The sequence below is a fragment of the Curcuma longa genome, chromosome 2 (genome assembly GCF_044706935.1).
Source record: "Curcuma longa cultivar G26 ecotype Majalengka, Jawa Barat chromosome 2, ITB_CL_G26_1.1, whole genome shotgun sequence".
NCBI lineage: Eukaryota > Viridiplantae > Streptophyta > Magnoliopsida > Zingiberales > Zingiberaceae > Curcuma > Curcuma longa.
In genome coordinates this window covers 8,393,271-8,410,057 of record NC_133862.1, presented here as the reverse complement: position 1 = coordinate 8,410,057, position 16,787 = coordinate 8,393,271, and the positions used below count along the sequence as shown (strand labels likewise).

Genomic DNA, 16,787 nt, shown 5'->3' with positions numbered 1-16,787 from the left:
CTACTAGAGGTTGGACACATCCATGAGGTACACTTTCCTACCTACATAGCTAAAGTGGTGTTAGTTCTAAGCCCAAAAGAAAATGGAGGATGTGCATAGATTTTCATAACTTAAATAAGACATGGTCGAAGGCTTGTTATCATCTATCCCACATCAATCAAGTGGTGAATTATATGATAGGGACATGAATTTATATCTATGATGGGCACATATTGATAACAATGATTGTATTGTCGTGATACAATATCAAATAAATTATCGAATCCCTCTATACTAATATAGCATAAAGATGACTCGAATCGTCTCTCACAAGAAATGTAGTCGGCTAATGACAATCATAGAATTAATTTATTTTAAAATGGACTTTGGATTTTGATGTTATAAATGAGGGTTTAGTTGAGTTTGCTAGGACCAAGAAAGGAAAAACAATGTAAGTAATTAAAACTCTAATCTAATCTAAACTATGATTGCAATTGAATTAAAGGAAACATAAAACATTCAACTAAATGTAATCTAATCTACCTAATTGCATTCAAATGAAGAACACAAACATAATGGAAACATAAACATTCAAACTAACAAAGCATTGTAAAAACTAAATCAATTAAAATGCATCAATTGTAATCAATGTAATGTAAGTATAGCCGTCAATTTGGGTTAGACCCGCTAGGTTGGCCCCCCCCTCCCCGCCCGCCGCCGTCGCCGCTGCTAAGTAATTTAGACGAATTGAGTTAAAATTTTATCAACACATTTTAAGATTGGTTCAGATGGGTTGGTCCGCGTAGGCCTGCGACCTGCGTGGGTTAGCCCGCCGCGGTGGGCTTGGGTTGACCCGCGGATTGAGAAAGTTTATTTATTTATTTTAAATTTTAAAATTAAAATAGAAAATTCAATGAATTAGTGTGTTTGATCCATTTAAATTACAATTTAAGCTTAAAAATAATAATTCAAACTTAAAATTTTTAATTTAATCAATTTAAATTATAATTAAAATTTAAAATTTTTATTTTTTTTTTAAATTTTTAACAGGCTTGTGGGTTGGTCTGCCTAACCCGCGGCCCGTCTTGAGTTGAGTTGGATTGGAAATTTCGCAATCCGCTAAATTAGTGGATCGGCCCGTCCCGCCTCGCCATATGATAGGCATGCCCTGCCGTGCGTTGACTCGTTTGACGGCCCTAAATGTAAGAAAAAAAAATCAAACACATAACAAGCACAAATGAACTACACTAGGCTAAGCATTAAAAATAATAGAGCTCTCTCTCTCTCTCTCTCAAATTGTATCAGAATGGATGTAACCAGGGCTGTGCATTCGGTTAAAACCGAATCGAACCGAACCGAATAAACCGAAAACCGAATAAACCGATTTTTTTCAAACTAACCGAACCGACCGAATTTTTCAATAAAAACCGAATAAACCGAACCGATATTTTATCGGTTAATTCGGTTTTTAACCGAATTAACCGAATTTTTAAAATATTATAAAAAATTTATTAATTAATTAAGATTTATAAATTTAGTTATTTAAAATTTATAAATTATTTTTTAAAATTTGAATAATTCGGTTTATTCGGTTTATTCGGTTTAACCGAATAATAAACTTTAAAACCGAAACCGAACCGAATTAACCGAATTAACCAAATTTTATAGAAAAAATAACCGAATTTTCAAAATAACCGAACCGAATTTTTTAATTCGGTCGGTTCGGTCAGTTTATTCGGTTTAACCGAATTGTTGCTCACCCCTAGATGTAACATGGATGATGCTTGTAGATGGAGGAGGATGTATCCGGAGCCATCGGATGTGGGATGGACTAGAGCTCTTCCTAAACCAGTTGAACTCATGAGAATTGTCGGATGCGGAATGGACTCTCCTCTTCTAACTCGAAGAAGAGGGGTGAAGTTGATGGAACGGTGAATGGAAGTCACTCGAGGTTCTTCAAATGTGAAGTAGTCTCTCCTCTTCCAAATTGAAGAAGAGAGGCGGAGCTCTGGTGGTGGGTGATGGACAGAGATAGAGTGAATGAGCTCTCCCCTTCTTAACCTAATAAGAGAGGTGGAGCCGATGGAATGGTGGATGGAAGTCGTCAGAGGTTCTTCAGATGTGGAGCGGACTCTTCTCTTCTAAATCGAAGAAGAGATCAGGTAGAGCTTTGATGGTGAATGGAGAGATGGAGGAGATGAGATGCGAATCCGAGACGAAGATGGAGGCGTGAGGGAGGAGAAGTGTCGTGAGGATGAGATGCCTTTGCTTGAGGAAAGTTGTGATCCCCTTCTTCTCCTCCGGATTGGGGATGCGTGAGATGCACCAAGAATGAACCGAATTTGCTTCCAAGTGAACCACCTTTCGATCTCCTTTATCCCACCCTTTCAATTGAACCAAATTGAATGTGAAGCATTGATTGAGGGTTGTTGAACCGAGCCCAGATGAATTAACTCTTTAAATCGAACCAAATTTTAAGTTGGGGACTCCTCAAAAAAAAAAAAATGATAAATCTCAGTTAGTCTTATTGACTATCTATGGAGGTGATCGGTTCGGATCCATGGAAGTTTCCCATCGGGCACTAGGATAAATCGAGAAGTGCACGGGCACTAGGATAAATCGGGAAGTGCAGCGGCCAGCCCAGCATCCTTTGATTGCGCTCTCCATTTGAAGAAAAATTTCTACAAATATGTCGTAGCTGTGGATCGAATCGTAGGTGCTTGTGTGACAATATAGATGTCCTACCGCGGCACCATTGCCCCGGGGACAAGTTGTGAACCCTTCTAGATTGAACCAAATTGTGAACCGTTGATTTCTTAAACCATTGATTGCTTGAGAAGGTGAATTATTGATGCTTCAAGTGAACCAGACTAAGACGAACCAAATCAAGATGAATTAGCCCTCTTCCTTGTCGAACTAATTCTAAGACTTGAATCAAGCTCCCAATTCAAGTTAGACTTCTCTCCTTAATCCTAGCCTTAGATTAAAGTTAGTTTGGTTCGACTCAAGTCCATGGCTTATTTTGATTTTCTACAAAATCATATTCACATTTTAAAAAATAATATCATAAATATAGAAAAATTACAATGAAATTCAAAATAACCCTTAACTTATAAAATATGATATAAGATGTCAAACTAAGCATATGAACGGATTAAAAATATTAAATAACAAATTACAATAACATATCAAATTGTTAGTTATCAACTCCCCATACTTATTTTTGCACGTCTCGGACAAATAAACACAATTAAGGAAACAACCAAAAATCCATTCCTCAAATCAATGGCGGAGCTAGCTCAGACGATTTACCCAAGCTGATCTCAAGTTGTGGGTCATTAACGTGTTGTCACTCAGGCTAATCTTCTTATTTTCTCTTTTCTCTGATAGTAAATCAGAATTTTTCTTCTTTCTAACGCCGTCGAGCCCTCGGACAGCCCGGGTAGGCTTGAATGTGGCTCTTAATTGATCACACTTCCAAAGTATTTAATTGACTAATACAGATTTAGTTGATTAGAGAATTTAATATAATAATAATATTATTTATTTAATATTATTTTTTCTCTGAAAGTATTTAATTATTTATAAATAAAATAAATCGAATTTAATTATTTTTTTACGAAACCGTAATAAGATAATTAAAAGATTTTATTTGGATTTATGCGATTATGTGGCTCGCGCGGGCGCATAGCGCACAGAAGGCACCGTGAAGGGCGAAGCGGCAGAAAAGCTACCATGTTGCGGCGCTCTGCTCGCCTTCTCCACTTCTCCTCTCCCTTCCTCCCCCGTGCTACCCGAACCCTAAACCCCATCAGAAACCCTAATTCCATCCTCTCTTTCTCCTCCGCCTCTTCCTCTTCCTCCATCTCCGATGCCGAAATCCGCAAGTACGCCGGCTACTTCGTCCTTCTCCTCGGCTGCGGCGTCGCCACGTACTACTCTTTCCCCTTTCCGGAAGACGCCAAGCACAAAAAGGCGCAGCTCTTTCGCTATGCGCCGCTCCCGGAGGACCTCCACACAGTCTCCAACTGGAGCGGCACCCACGAGGTCCACACGCGCGTCTTCCACCAGCCCGAGACTCTCGCCGACCTCGAGAATGTCGTTCGGGATGCCCACGAGAAACGGCATAGGATACGTCCTGTCGGCTCCGGCCTTTCGCCTAACGGGATCGGGCTTGCCAAGTCCGGCATGGTCAACTTGGCCCTGATGGACAACGTGCTCGAGGTGGACCAAAAGGCGAAGCGGGTGAGGGTGCAGGCCGGGATCAGGGTGTCGCAGCTCGTCGATGCTCTTAAGGAGCATGGCCTCACGCTGCAGAATTTCGCCTCCATAAGAGAGCAGCAGATTGGGGGAATCATACAGGTTGGCCCAATTTTTGGTTCCTTTTATTTTTATTAAAGGAAAATTGAGAACCTTTTCTCACGCATCGGAGCGTCTCTTTCCACTTGATTACACTACTTAGTCCAAGGCAGAAAAGGTTTCTTCTCTGATCATAATAACTGCTTTACGTTTGTCATATACTGATCGATGATCTTGACTATGCTACTGAACCATTCTCTGAATGGAATTCCTTGAACCTAATACATGTAGCAAGATAGGATTGACATAGAGATTCCCACATGTCTCATACTTTGAGTGAGATAAGAAAGTCGTGTATTGTGGGAGGGGACTGACGTAGGTTTCTGTGTGGGATTTAAGTTTTGTTTCTATCCAAACATTCACTTAACCATCAAAACTTTATATAAATGACTAAGACTGCTGAAGCTTGTGGTGGTTTAGGAAACTTTTGAAGCTAGATTTGTTTCCTTATAATATGTCAATGTGTATGACTCTTCAAAGTTCAAATGTGGATTGTCACATTCATCCCATCTTCTTCTTCTTCTTTTTTCAAATGACAATAATTTACAAGTGATCACATGTTTCATTCTGAATCAACATATTATCGTCTTTGCACAATTTTATAAAATTTCAAAACAATCTTCCATGATTTGATCCTTTGTGGAGCAGGTTCAATGCAAGGAGAGTGGTGAATAAGGTTGATAATTGGAGGGAAGAGGAAGAATACATTGTACCATTGACCATTTTGTTCGATACACAGATGCATATATATATATATATACTAAACTGCACCTAATAATCAACTAACTCCTTGATCAGGTTATTAATTCCCCAATAGTGAAAAAACTAACTAGTTGAATTGCAAATTTAAGAAGGCTTAGTCGTTAAGTGTCTCTCTACTAACCCTAATGAGTTCAGGTTGTTGTAGCAAGAGGGAGAAGCAATTTAGAAAAAGAGAAGAGAAGATGAGAAAATGAGGCTGCCACTGTTGGAAGAAGAAGGTAGAAGAGTTATTGATTGATTAAAAGGAGGAAGACATATGGGAGGAGAATAAAAGTTCATGGAAGAAGAAGAAGCAAAGGGTTGGAAGGTCTAAGAGAACAATGGGCTAGTAGTCAATAGAAGAAGAAGAAGAGAAGAGGAGGAAGAAAGTTGTGACGAGGTTGAGGAAGGTGGGAAGTAATTGTCGGGGAAAAAATCTTGGCAAGATATAACTCTTGACAAACTTCTATGGGAGGTAGGAACAAAATGGATTATGTACCTTGAACAATACGATTTTTTTGGTGGAATTGATGTTGTTTTCATAAAAACTCTAGAGACAAGCGTGTGTAGCGTGGAGCAATTCTAGGAGGGATGACCATTAGAGAAGCTCCTTAATTTGAAATATGAGACAAAATCATGAGGCCGATAAGAAGGGATAGCCAAAGTGGACAACACTTTGATATTGTTGGTATCAGAGTGAAACCTTTCTAGTATGTATGTGGCTTGAGAACCAAGAGAAAGCTGGCGGGCTGGGCTAGTTGTGATGGTCTAATGAGGGCAGGGAGTGCTTGCTAAGGCATAGGGCTCGACGATTGTGACTCTTGGTGAACTTCTTGGCCGTTGGGGGCAGGAATAATTCACACATATCGAAGTAGAGAAAATATGTCTTAGTCAAATATATAATGCCTTAAATTGATTAAATATGTACTTTAAACAACAAGGTGTTTTTTGATGGAATTGTTTTTGATTTTTGTATGAACTTTATAGTTAAGTGAGCTTGGCAAGGAGCAATTACAAGATAGATGACCATTTGGGAAACTCCTTGCTTGAAGTCAAATTATATCATGGAACAAAACTATGAAGCCGATAGTATGGGATATCAGTTGGACAACAACTTCATGTTGCTGAGTACGTAATTTTGTTAATAATTATAACAATCAAAAGAATTCTCTTTCTATGGTTGAGATGATGCATGCGGTTGGACAATTCCATCGCTATTATCTGTACAATGTGTCAGCTCATATGACATAACATCATAAACTGTATTCGCATTCACATGACTCAACCTAAAGTTTAACACCAGTATAAGCATATAACAACAATAACAGTAAAACAATTGAACATTCAAATAATCATATACCAAATATAACTTAGTTAAAGTACACATTGACAACTGAAAAGAAAGATTAACAACTAATGGAGAAAGAAATATATTAAAAAAAATCAAACCAAAGATTTCTTGATGAGGAACAAAACTCCTATGATCCCTGCAGCAACAACTTGTCTTATAGCGATGCTAACTTGTCCTGATTCTGTACCAATGTTCTCGCCTTTGGTAAACCTTGAGGCAAGACAAGTACGATGTTAACTAGTGAATTAACTGGTGAGATCATATAACAATATTTATAAAGCAGTATGGTTAGCAGGAAAAAGATAAGCAACAAGAAAAAATAGCTGCAACTAGAGGTATTGTTATAAGCCCGCCATGGCCGGTCTCAATCCTGGATGAGAAAGGATGAGGGTTGCGTTAGGTTGCCAGCTAGTGTTGAGTTCAAGCAAATGTTCAATGAATGGATCCATTAAACTAGAGGTATTATTATCACTTTAACTACAATTAACCTTTATTTTTAACTAAGTTTGAGATTAATGGACCTGTGGGTTGTCTTCCTCCACTCTAAAGCATTAGAGAAGTACACTGTGCACGTCTAACATGGGCACAACTATTATAGTTCAACAGCCTGCACACTATCCATCGCCGATAAGTGTATGGGTTGCTGAGATATAACAGTTGTAGTGTGTTGATCTCGCTTAGTCGATGCATTATGCTTGCTTTTCAATTGTGAAAGTACTTTAAACGCTTTACGTTTGGTGCATGATTATTTAAGTGTTCAGTTGTATTGCTATTTTTATTGTTATATGCTGTACTTATGTTCAACTTTTGGTTGAGTGATGTGAATAATTTATATTGTTATGCAACCTGGATTGGGTGAGCCCCATCTCATCCATGGGAAGGGAGCCATTTGGGTTGTGATAAGATGGTAGAAAAAAATGGAGGCAAAGAGAGCAAATTTGAGAAGGACAAGGAGAAAAGAGTGAATCACCAGGGGAGAAAAGGAGGAATTGAAGAATTGAAGGAAAGGGACAAGTGCATGGCGAGCGCTCCAAGTTGTGTGAGGTGGTAGAAACAGTTGATACTTTTGTTCTTGGTATATAAGAAAATGGTGAAAACTTAATTCCCTTTTTAGTTGATTTTTAATTATCTTATTTTAGGTAGTTTGTCATTGGAAAGGTGGAAAGGAAATTCTAATCACGAGTAGTAACTTGTTCGTCAGGAACTTTTGGAATCATGTAATGATTGAAGAGTTCCACATTAGGTCAGTACAAGGTGAAACATCTTGGGCTTGTCATTGATTAGTTAACGTTGTCAATCTTCATAATTGAACCATCTTTGGATTAGGGTGAACCAAGGTTCAGAATTTCGAGTCATGTTGAAGTTTCGATCTTTAACTAGAACGATACTATTTGAGTATCGTGTCGATATTTTGATGTATGATGCCGATAATGGATTGGAGTTGAAGAAGGAGATGAATGTAGCAAGGAGACTAAATGTAGGAAGGAGACATTATCTTTGTCGAGCACCGAAATTTAATGCAACTCAACATAAACAATGTCTTCTTCCTTTGATTCATCTTCTTCTTCTTTCAACCTCTGATTATCATCAACACCGTACATCGGAGCGTCAACACGATATTGGAACAATATCTTTCTTGTGATTGAAACTACTACATGATTTGAGATTTTGAACTTTGATGACGAATGATATTGAGTTTCGATGATTTACCGGAATGAAATGTTTCGACCATTTCGCTTGGCACGATACGAGATTTCAAACGATGGTGTGAACTCATGCTTGTTTTGGTTGTATTTGTTATCTTGAGTTCAAACAAAAATATATTATTTCTTTTATGATTGTTTAAAGATCTCAGAAATTATTTGACTCATCTCCAAGTTGGAGCTCATGATACTGAATTTGTGCTTCTTCATACTTGTTTTGGATGTACTCTATTTGCCATATTGAGTGCTATATCCTAAATTTAAGCTTTATTTTTCATATTATATTCTGTCAAATATCTGTATTATTTCTTCTTCTTTAATCATTATATGATCTCTCACATTTATTTAACACATCTCCAGGTTGGAGCTCATGGTACTGGTGCACGTTTGCCGCCAATTGATGAGCAGGTTGTCAGCATGAAGCTGGTGACTCCTGCTAAGGGAACAATAGAAGTTTCGAAAGAGAAAGATCCTGAACTGTTCTATCTTGCTCGCTGTGGCCTTGGGGGCCTTGGTGTGGTTGCAGAAGCCACCCTTCAGTGTGTGGAAAGACATGAATTGGTAGAACACACATTTGTTTCTAATGCCAGTGAGATAAGGAAAAATCACAAGTAATGAAATCTGATTGTTGTGAGCTTTTCAAAGCATCATTTACCTTTTGCTATTAGTCTTTACAGCCTTAAAACTATAGTAAATGCTGTGTTGTTAATATCCAGGAAGTGGCTGGCCGAAAACAAGCATATAAAGTATCTTTGGATTCCATATACAGATGCTGTTGTTGTTGTGCAGTGTAACCCTATTTCCAAAGGGAGACACCCAAAGCATAAGCCAAAGTATGGGAAGGATGAAGCGTTGAGGCAAATTCGTACTCTCTACCATGATTCATTGGAAAAGTACAGGTAGATGCATCACTTGATTTTTTTATTTTCACTTTGATCATTTGTTATTTGCGAGAAGTTTTTCTATCTAATCATTTAAGCAAGCAATTGATTCCTGAAAGACTGACTTTTGTGGGTTTCCTTCATCCAAATTCTTGAGTTGTCCTGGTCTTATTTTCAATGAACTGTTTTATTGTTGTACATTTATTTTGATACATAGATTATTGCAGTTCTGGAAATGCTGCTGCTGAACAAGATATCTATCAATTGTCATTCACAGAGTTGAGGGATAAACTTCTTGCTCTTGATCCTCTCAATATTGATCATGTCAGAAAAGTCAATCAGGCAGAAGCTGATTACTGGAGGAAGTCTGAAGGATACCGTGTAGGTTGGAGTGATGAAATATTGGGATTTGATTGCGGCGGACAGCAATGGGTCTCCGAAACCTGTTTCCCTGCTGGTACTCTGAAAAATCCTAGCATGAAGGATTTGGACTTTATAGAAGAACTGAAGAAGCTCATAGAAAAGGAAGAGGTGCCAGCACCTGCTCCCATTGAGCAACGTTGGACTGCTTCCAGTAAGAGTCTGATGAGCCCAGCATCATCCTCCAGTGATGAAGATATATTTTCTTGGGTAATTCAGAATTGTCATATCCAATTTCATCAATATTTAGTTATTCAATGATATATCATCTCCACCTCATGTATAGTTTTCTTTGCTTTCATATATTTGTTTTCCTCAAATGGACACCATTTGAAGTTGGCACTGCATAAGCATATTCTTTTAGTAGGTAGTGGTTATGTGGTCTATTATGGTTTTCTTGCTATTGGCTTAGAGTTCTCTGATTTTGTGTGCACCTAGTTATTTCCTCTCTGTTTTCTTAGGTTGGCATAATCATGTACCTGCCGACAACAGATCCTCGCCAGAGGAAGGACATAACTGATGAGTTCTTCAGTTACAGATATTTGACACAAACTAGCCTGTGGGATAAATATTCTGCTTATGAACATTGGGCTAAAATTGAGGTAATAAATGGTGGTTGAATGTTTTTATTCTTTTATTCTACTACTTGCTTGTTGAAGTATTGGTAATTATTATGTTTTTGTTTGGAGTATCAGCTAGTTTTTTGTTGTGAGAGTCCTCTCTAGTAGATATGTTTCACTAGGAATGACTAAGGTTATACTTATGGATTGTAGACTTATGGTACCTTGGGGCTAGGGGTGAACGAGCCAAGCCTTGTCGAGTCGAGCTTAACTGTGTTCAGCTAGTAGACCTAAAATTAGGTACCAGCCTATGGTCAACAGTGAAATATGAGATCAAGTTGTTGAGAAGCTTAGTGGTGGATTGCAAAGCCTGGTATTTAACTAAATTCCTAGTACCTTTGCCAAGGATTCTGGCCAAGCATTTCGCTGTCACTTCAAAAGTTGTTTCCTTTATATATATGCTAGATGGTGATGGCCCAGTTCTGATCTCTGAGGAGCTCATCGATGGTGGTGACTAGACAAGTAGTTTTGGAGGTAGTGCTTGCGCCACTAATGATGAAGCTTGTCATTCGCTAGGTACCATCAAGGTGGCACATTGGCTGGATATCCTCCTCGCATTGTTAGAGTAGTTGCATGGCTCTCTACCTCGCCTTCCCGCTTAGTGGTGTCTCCACTATTGCTGCCCTCTATATGCTATTGTGCTAGCCCCACCTCCTCTCCACTGACGGTTCCCTGGCAAGTCTTGAGAAGGAAAGTAGACTCTCTTCCTTGGTCAAGTTAGAAGATATTTCACTCTTCGAGGTTAGGAAAGAGGATAAAGAGAGGCAAAAGCAGAGGAAATCATGGAGGGGGAGAAGTTCATGTAGAAGGGCGTCAACATTGTAAAGGACATCATGGTGGAGGAGATACAAGTGGTGGAGGGGATCATGGAATTTGTAAGTCTTGACATCATTAGGGACTTGCTCTAGGCTGACGTTGTCATTGAAGTTGATACTATTGGGGTTCTTGTCGAATCTCGTCATCAATGGTGAATCACGGTTGTCTTTCAATGCATCGGGTTAAATTACTATGTTAATTATCAAGAGATCGATGGGGTAATTTGCCAACGGTGTGATGTAGCAAAGTCAACATAGGTGGTGGATGCTCTTATCCATCTACGAAGGTAGCAATGAAGGAGAGAACGGGGTTGTGTGCCACATGGCGAATGAAGAAAATGCAACATGCCATTTTTTGCTTGACATAAGGTGGTGGGTTATTTGGGATTAATAAAAATATACATTTTAAAAATTATAAACTATTCTATTTAATATGAGATTCTTTCCAATTTAAAGCATTTTAAACTGACACAATTTATCTATACTATTTAATAATAGACTTTCTTTACTTTTTATACTTGTTTTCTCCAATTTAAAGTACTTTAAACTGGCATGATTCATTAGATAATTAAGATGATTTAAGTGAAATAATCAATTATTAAAGTATGATAGAGCTTGATGTATAAAAGTAAATCATTGTGTTGATAGATTGATGTAGATTTTCTAAGCATAAAGTCATCGGAACTTTAGAAAAGATACTGCTATGATGTAATCTAATTACTCAAAATATAATATCTATCTAATTTACTAAGTTTTTTTTATTAGGAAATGTAAATTCATTTATAAAATTGGCACACACACTATCAGGTGTAACTCATACTATTACAATTCAACACCCCTTAAAGATAGCCTGTTGCTTGTCACCACTAAATCAATTAGTTATGTTCCTTTTATGCCCTCTCCTACTATCTAATGTTCAAACAATATCTGAACATCAAAATTTAATACAACTTGTATCTTGTACATTTGCACTTTATTTGTATATATGATGTAGATAGGAGATGTATACACATCTTGAAACATCCTTTTATTGTGGACGCTCTATAGTTGATACACTGTGCAAGCTAACGCCACCTTCTTCGCTTGGTTTCATCATGCTGTCCCTTGTTTCTTTCTGCAGCTACTTTAGTGAACTGCTCAAGGTTGTCATTCCACATGTGATGCTCACTTAATGTCTGATATGCTCATACAAATCTGCTGGTCTCACATTTGAAAAACAAGTGCTCCAAAGTTTCCATTTTTGTGTTGCAAAACTCATAGAGACCAATTCTCTTGAAAAGTGATGCAGTCACGAGTGAGAAGTCTTCCCTTTGCTCCTAACCACAATATAAATGAATACTTCACTTCAATAGTATATCCAAATCACCTTTCAACATGACATATTCCTACCCTTAAGATTTGTAACAATCATAGGCCTTTGCAATGTTGAAGTGCAAATGGCTACTCTAACTTGTGAGGAGTTAGACTGTTGATCTATCCACCTTTGTCATGCCAATTATCCTGTCCCAAATTGTAGCTATCTGCTTGAACAACAGAGAGTCCTTTTTATGTTTCCATTTTCACACTGATTATCCCCTAAGGTATATATCATGAACCCATTGTATCCATAAAGAGTCCTTAGCTAGCATGTATATTCTATAAAAGCTTCATGATAAGAGCTTGATTCCAGCTCCTAGTATTCCTTAAATCCAACCTCCCTTCTGTCTTTGGAGAGCACATATCCTTCCATGCTACAAGTGCCTTCTTAGATCCCATAAGAACACTACATAATTGATGATCTTAATCGTTGCTGGAACTGGAAATATAGCCAACTAGTAGCATTCCACACCTTGCAAAACAGATTGAATCAACTCTCCTCTAGTTGCATGTGACAAAGATTTGCTAGTTCAAGCATTTATATATGTGACAATCTTATATGTTAAAGGTGCATAATGCATTACCTTAAGCTTGGTTGTAGCTAGAGGAATACCTAAATATCTGAAGGGCATTGTACCCCTCGGGATGTTTGTATGCCCTCCAGCTCCGGTCCTATGATTAGCAGGTCTTTAGTAAAAGCTAGGTGCATAATGCTCAAACTTCTACATTTGGAATGATAATGGAACTCTGAATCCTTTGTCCATACTCTCACCAATCTAGAAAAGTAGTATAGGCATATGACAAATAACATAGGGGATAAAGGGTCACCTTGTCGTAGATCTCTTTGGCCCTGGATGTGATCATGCAAGCTTTCGTTGATCTTAACTGAGTAGGTGTAGCCACACATTCCATCACCCAATCATCAAATTTTCCATCCAATCTAACACTCTGTAGAATAACACATAGGAACTCCCAACTAATTGTGTCATATGCTTTCTTCAACACAGTGCTTCTTATAAAGCCAATTTATGCAGGTTCAATAATAGAATTTAATATTTTTTATTTTTTGCTCCTATGAGTATGGTGCAGTGGTAAAGCACTTAAGGGAATAGAGAACCAATCTTTGAATCCCAAATGGGATGAATGTCTTGGAGGTCAGCCTCTGAGTGTGCATAAGCTATACTTCGGCTTTATTTGGTAGGCGAAATAGGAGAGAAGGTTGTCTACCTCTAGGATTAGTCGAGCAAAGCTCGGACACCTAGATTATTAAAAGAAAAAAGAGTATAATAGTGTTGCTAGTCTAGTTTGTTGGCAATAACTTACTAAATTTTAGTATTATGGAGAAGCTAGTTGAATGATGATCATATGAAAGAGGTCAATTCTTTTTTATATCTCACTACTCATAAATAAGTAGAATTCTTTTTTATAATTCTTCATAATTATGTTGAATCCAGAGAGCAAGATCACTTTCAATGACAATGTCACAGTGAGATGTGTGCTATGTATGCCAACAATTGTAGTTGCAGTTGTAGTTGAACAAAAGACCCTAGGCAAAGGTCTTCGCTACTGTGAGTGATGCCATTTCCAAATTTGAATTTACACTGATGTAGGTTTGGTGTGGGTTCTTCCACAAATCGATAATTTGCAAACATAAATGGAAAACAAAAACAAAATGGAGTGGCTAGATCAAGTGGACAGGTAGAATATAGGGGTAATGACTCTCGCCATATTTAAGTTTGTGAACCAACGAAGTTATTACATATTTTCTTCAACCTAGTATTCCATAAGAGAGGACAAAACACAATTGCTTGTCATTTTTCTTAGAAAAAGTTCAATCTAACAAGATTATATATTTTGTTAGCTCAAGTAATTAATTTGAGTTTGCTGCTTAAGTTCTTTAGAAGTCCACATGAGTACATATATAGCAACTTGAGATTTTATCGTTTGTTTTGAGTCAACTTCACTGTGAGTGTAAATGACCTACTACTAACTGTACAAATGTATAAGGGATTAGTTGTAGATACTATTATAGAAGAGACTAACCTAAGTTTTAATCTTTTTTCTTCCCTCACTAATTTACAGAAATTAGAATCAGGAGGAAATGAAAACAAGCTATGTGACAATTTGAGTTTAGATTGGCCATTTTTATGCGCTATTGGACTAAATTTGATTTTATCAATATCAATGAACCAACCAGATTTAATGATTTAATCAATGAATTTAATTGGGTCAGCAAACTAGTGTAAAATTCAGAAAGTTAGGACATTGCTAATTGCTAGCGGTAAATAAGATGGGAATTGTAATGAATCTTTTCAAAATTGAAGAAATATATTAGCAACATTATTCTTGTCTTTGGTACCTGTAAGATCATTAATTTTGTGTTCTAACAAATAATGAAATACTATTTTGTAAGAACTCATTCATGAGGCACTCGGTGCATTTCATAACTGATTAAGCTTCATACACGGAGATCAAATGTTAAAAATCATAATAATCAGAAGTCCAAATGGCACAAAATACAAAAACAGTAAAACACTAATGAAGGTTCAAAATTTCGAATTGTTTTGAAGTTTTAGTCTTTAACAAGAATGATACTGTGTTGGTATCATATTGGTATTTCAACTTATGGTGCCAGTGGACAATTGGATAGAGGAGGAAGGAGATGAAAAAGAGGTATAAGAAGTGAACATATCTATATATTCCTAACTCTGATATGGAATGGTACAATTTTTATCATTGTATTGCATAATAAAAGATAAAAATAAATAAATTATCAAATGGTGTTGAATGTTAGTATAGCATGATACTCACGGACATAATTGATACAATAAGACAAGATAAATTACTTGCGTCGAGTGGTTGAGTTTCGGTAATTTATTATAATGACATGTTTATACCATGCTACCTAGCGTGATATGATATCTCAAACCATGGCACTAACAACGTTCATTATGATTATGAACCGAAGGCATCGTTATGGTCAGCTTTGGTATAATGGCTTATAATAGATATAAACTAGAAAGATGACTGTGTTACTAAAATCCTTGTGTTTGAACTCCTACTCTCAGCCCTAGGCCTTTTTTCTGGTCTTAGTAATTTATACATGTAATTCTGTTCCATCTATAGAAAGCTTCAATAGTTGTGGAACCCTTTCTGCAGGTTCCCAAGGACAAGGAAGAGCTTGCAGAACTTCAAGCAAGATTGCGGAAGCGTTTTCCAGTCGACATGTATAACAAAGCACGCAGGGAGTTGGATCCGAAGAGAATCCTTTCAAACGCATTGCTGGAGAAGATTTTCCCCTCAACGGAGACTTCTGTTTCGGCTTGAGTCAGGAAAGCTTACTTCTCGTCTCTCGTTTAGTTTCCAACAATTTAAATTATTATTTTGCAAATATTTTGGTTATAAATAATGTTTATTCCACCCATTTAATTCCCCATTTTCTTTCAGTGGGTGAATCGATTTCTCGCGTTTAATTTTAGAAATAAGTTAGTGTTGCATGAGACTCCTATTGAAAGTGTGCTTGTGCAGAATAAACATATTTTGGTTATCCCATTGAATCTTTACCGATATTGTTCGTTGTTATAGCCACACAAAAAAGCCAGCTAATGTTCGGTTTGTTGAAGTTTGTTAGTTATATATATATACCCCGCTGCTTTTGAGATTTTTTTTCTAAAAATTAATACTATATATAAAATATGTTTTAAAAAATTAGTGCTAATTAAAATTAAAATGTATCTTATTTATATCTATTTCTTTTCTTTTCTTCTTTTTTAATGGTCTCAAACTCTCACAGCCACTTGGTCGATTCATCATTATTCATCCTTGGAAAATTAAAATTGATTACATATTTAAAAATGTTTCAACCTAAGTGATTCATTAGCACTATTTTTGTAAGAAAATATCATGATTTAAAATGAGCTCGTCGGTCTTCTCTTGTAGGAATTATGTAATGTATTTTTTGTCGTTGTCATGGGTTATTGCCGTTGGAAATCGTGGTTTGAGGAAGTTTAGACTCGGTTACAGTATTTAGAGTGCAATTTCGGAGGCTGTCATGCACGGTGAATGGAAGTGGAATTTTAATTTATTTTTAGATTGTTGATTTGATTTTTAAACATTTATGATTGAAAATTTTAAATTTTGATTGATTAATTAAATTGTGTTGTGTTCTTAATAGATGTTGAAGAAGATAGTTGCGGATGTTGATGTGAAAATTTTAAATTTTAATTTGTTTTTGACTCCTTAAAATCGAAATTTAGGCTTTTGGATTTTGAAAATTGACTTACATTAATGTTTTGAAATTTTTAAAATTTTTCGTTTATATTTTTAAAAATATCTTTGAGTTTTTAGAATTAGATAATTTGATTTTGAAAGTGTTAATATATTATAATTGTAAAATATAATTTTTAAAAATTATTATATGTAAATAGAAAGTTTGAGATTTTTAAAAAAATTTATTTGCTATTTGTTTCTGAATGGTTAAAAAAGCTAATAATTAAATTAGATGAATATGTTTTAACAATATTATATTAATGATAAATTAGGTGAAATGTTGATGTATTTTA

At 36.5% G+C, this 16,787-nt stretch overlaps 1 protein-coding gene across 1 annotated transcript; it reads left to right on the top strand.

Moving 5' to 3' along the window:
• The first annotated feature begins 3,686 nt into the window (after nt 1–3,686).
• On the top strand, nt 3,687–15,798 carry LOC141815363 (L-galactono-1,4-lactone dehydrogenase 1, mitochondrial). The gene is made up of 6 exons (XM_074703316.1): nt 3,687–4,341; nt 8,494–8,744; nt 8,850–9,032; nt 9,242–9,644; nt 9,896–10,036; nt 15,385–15,798. The coding sequence occupies exons 1-6, from the start codon at nt 3,715–3,717 to the stop codon at nt 15,550–15,552; spliced, it is 1,773 nt and encodes a 590-aa protein (XP_074559417.1). The 5' UTR covers nt 3,687–3,714; the 3' UTR covers nt 15,553–15,798.
• The last annotated feature ends 989 nt before the right edge of the window (nt 15,799–16,787 follow it).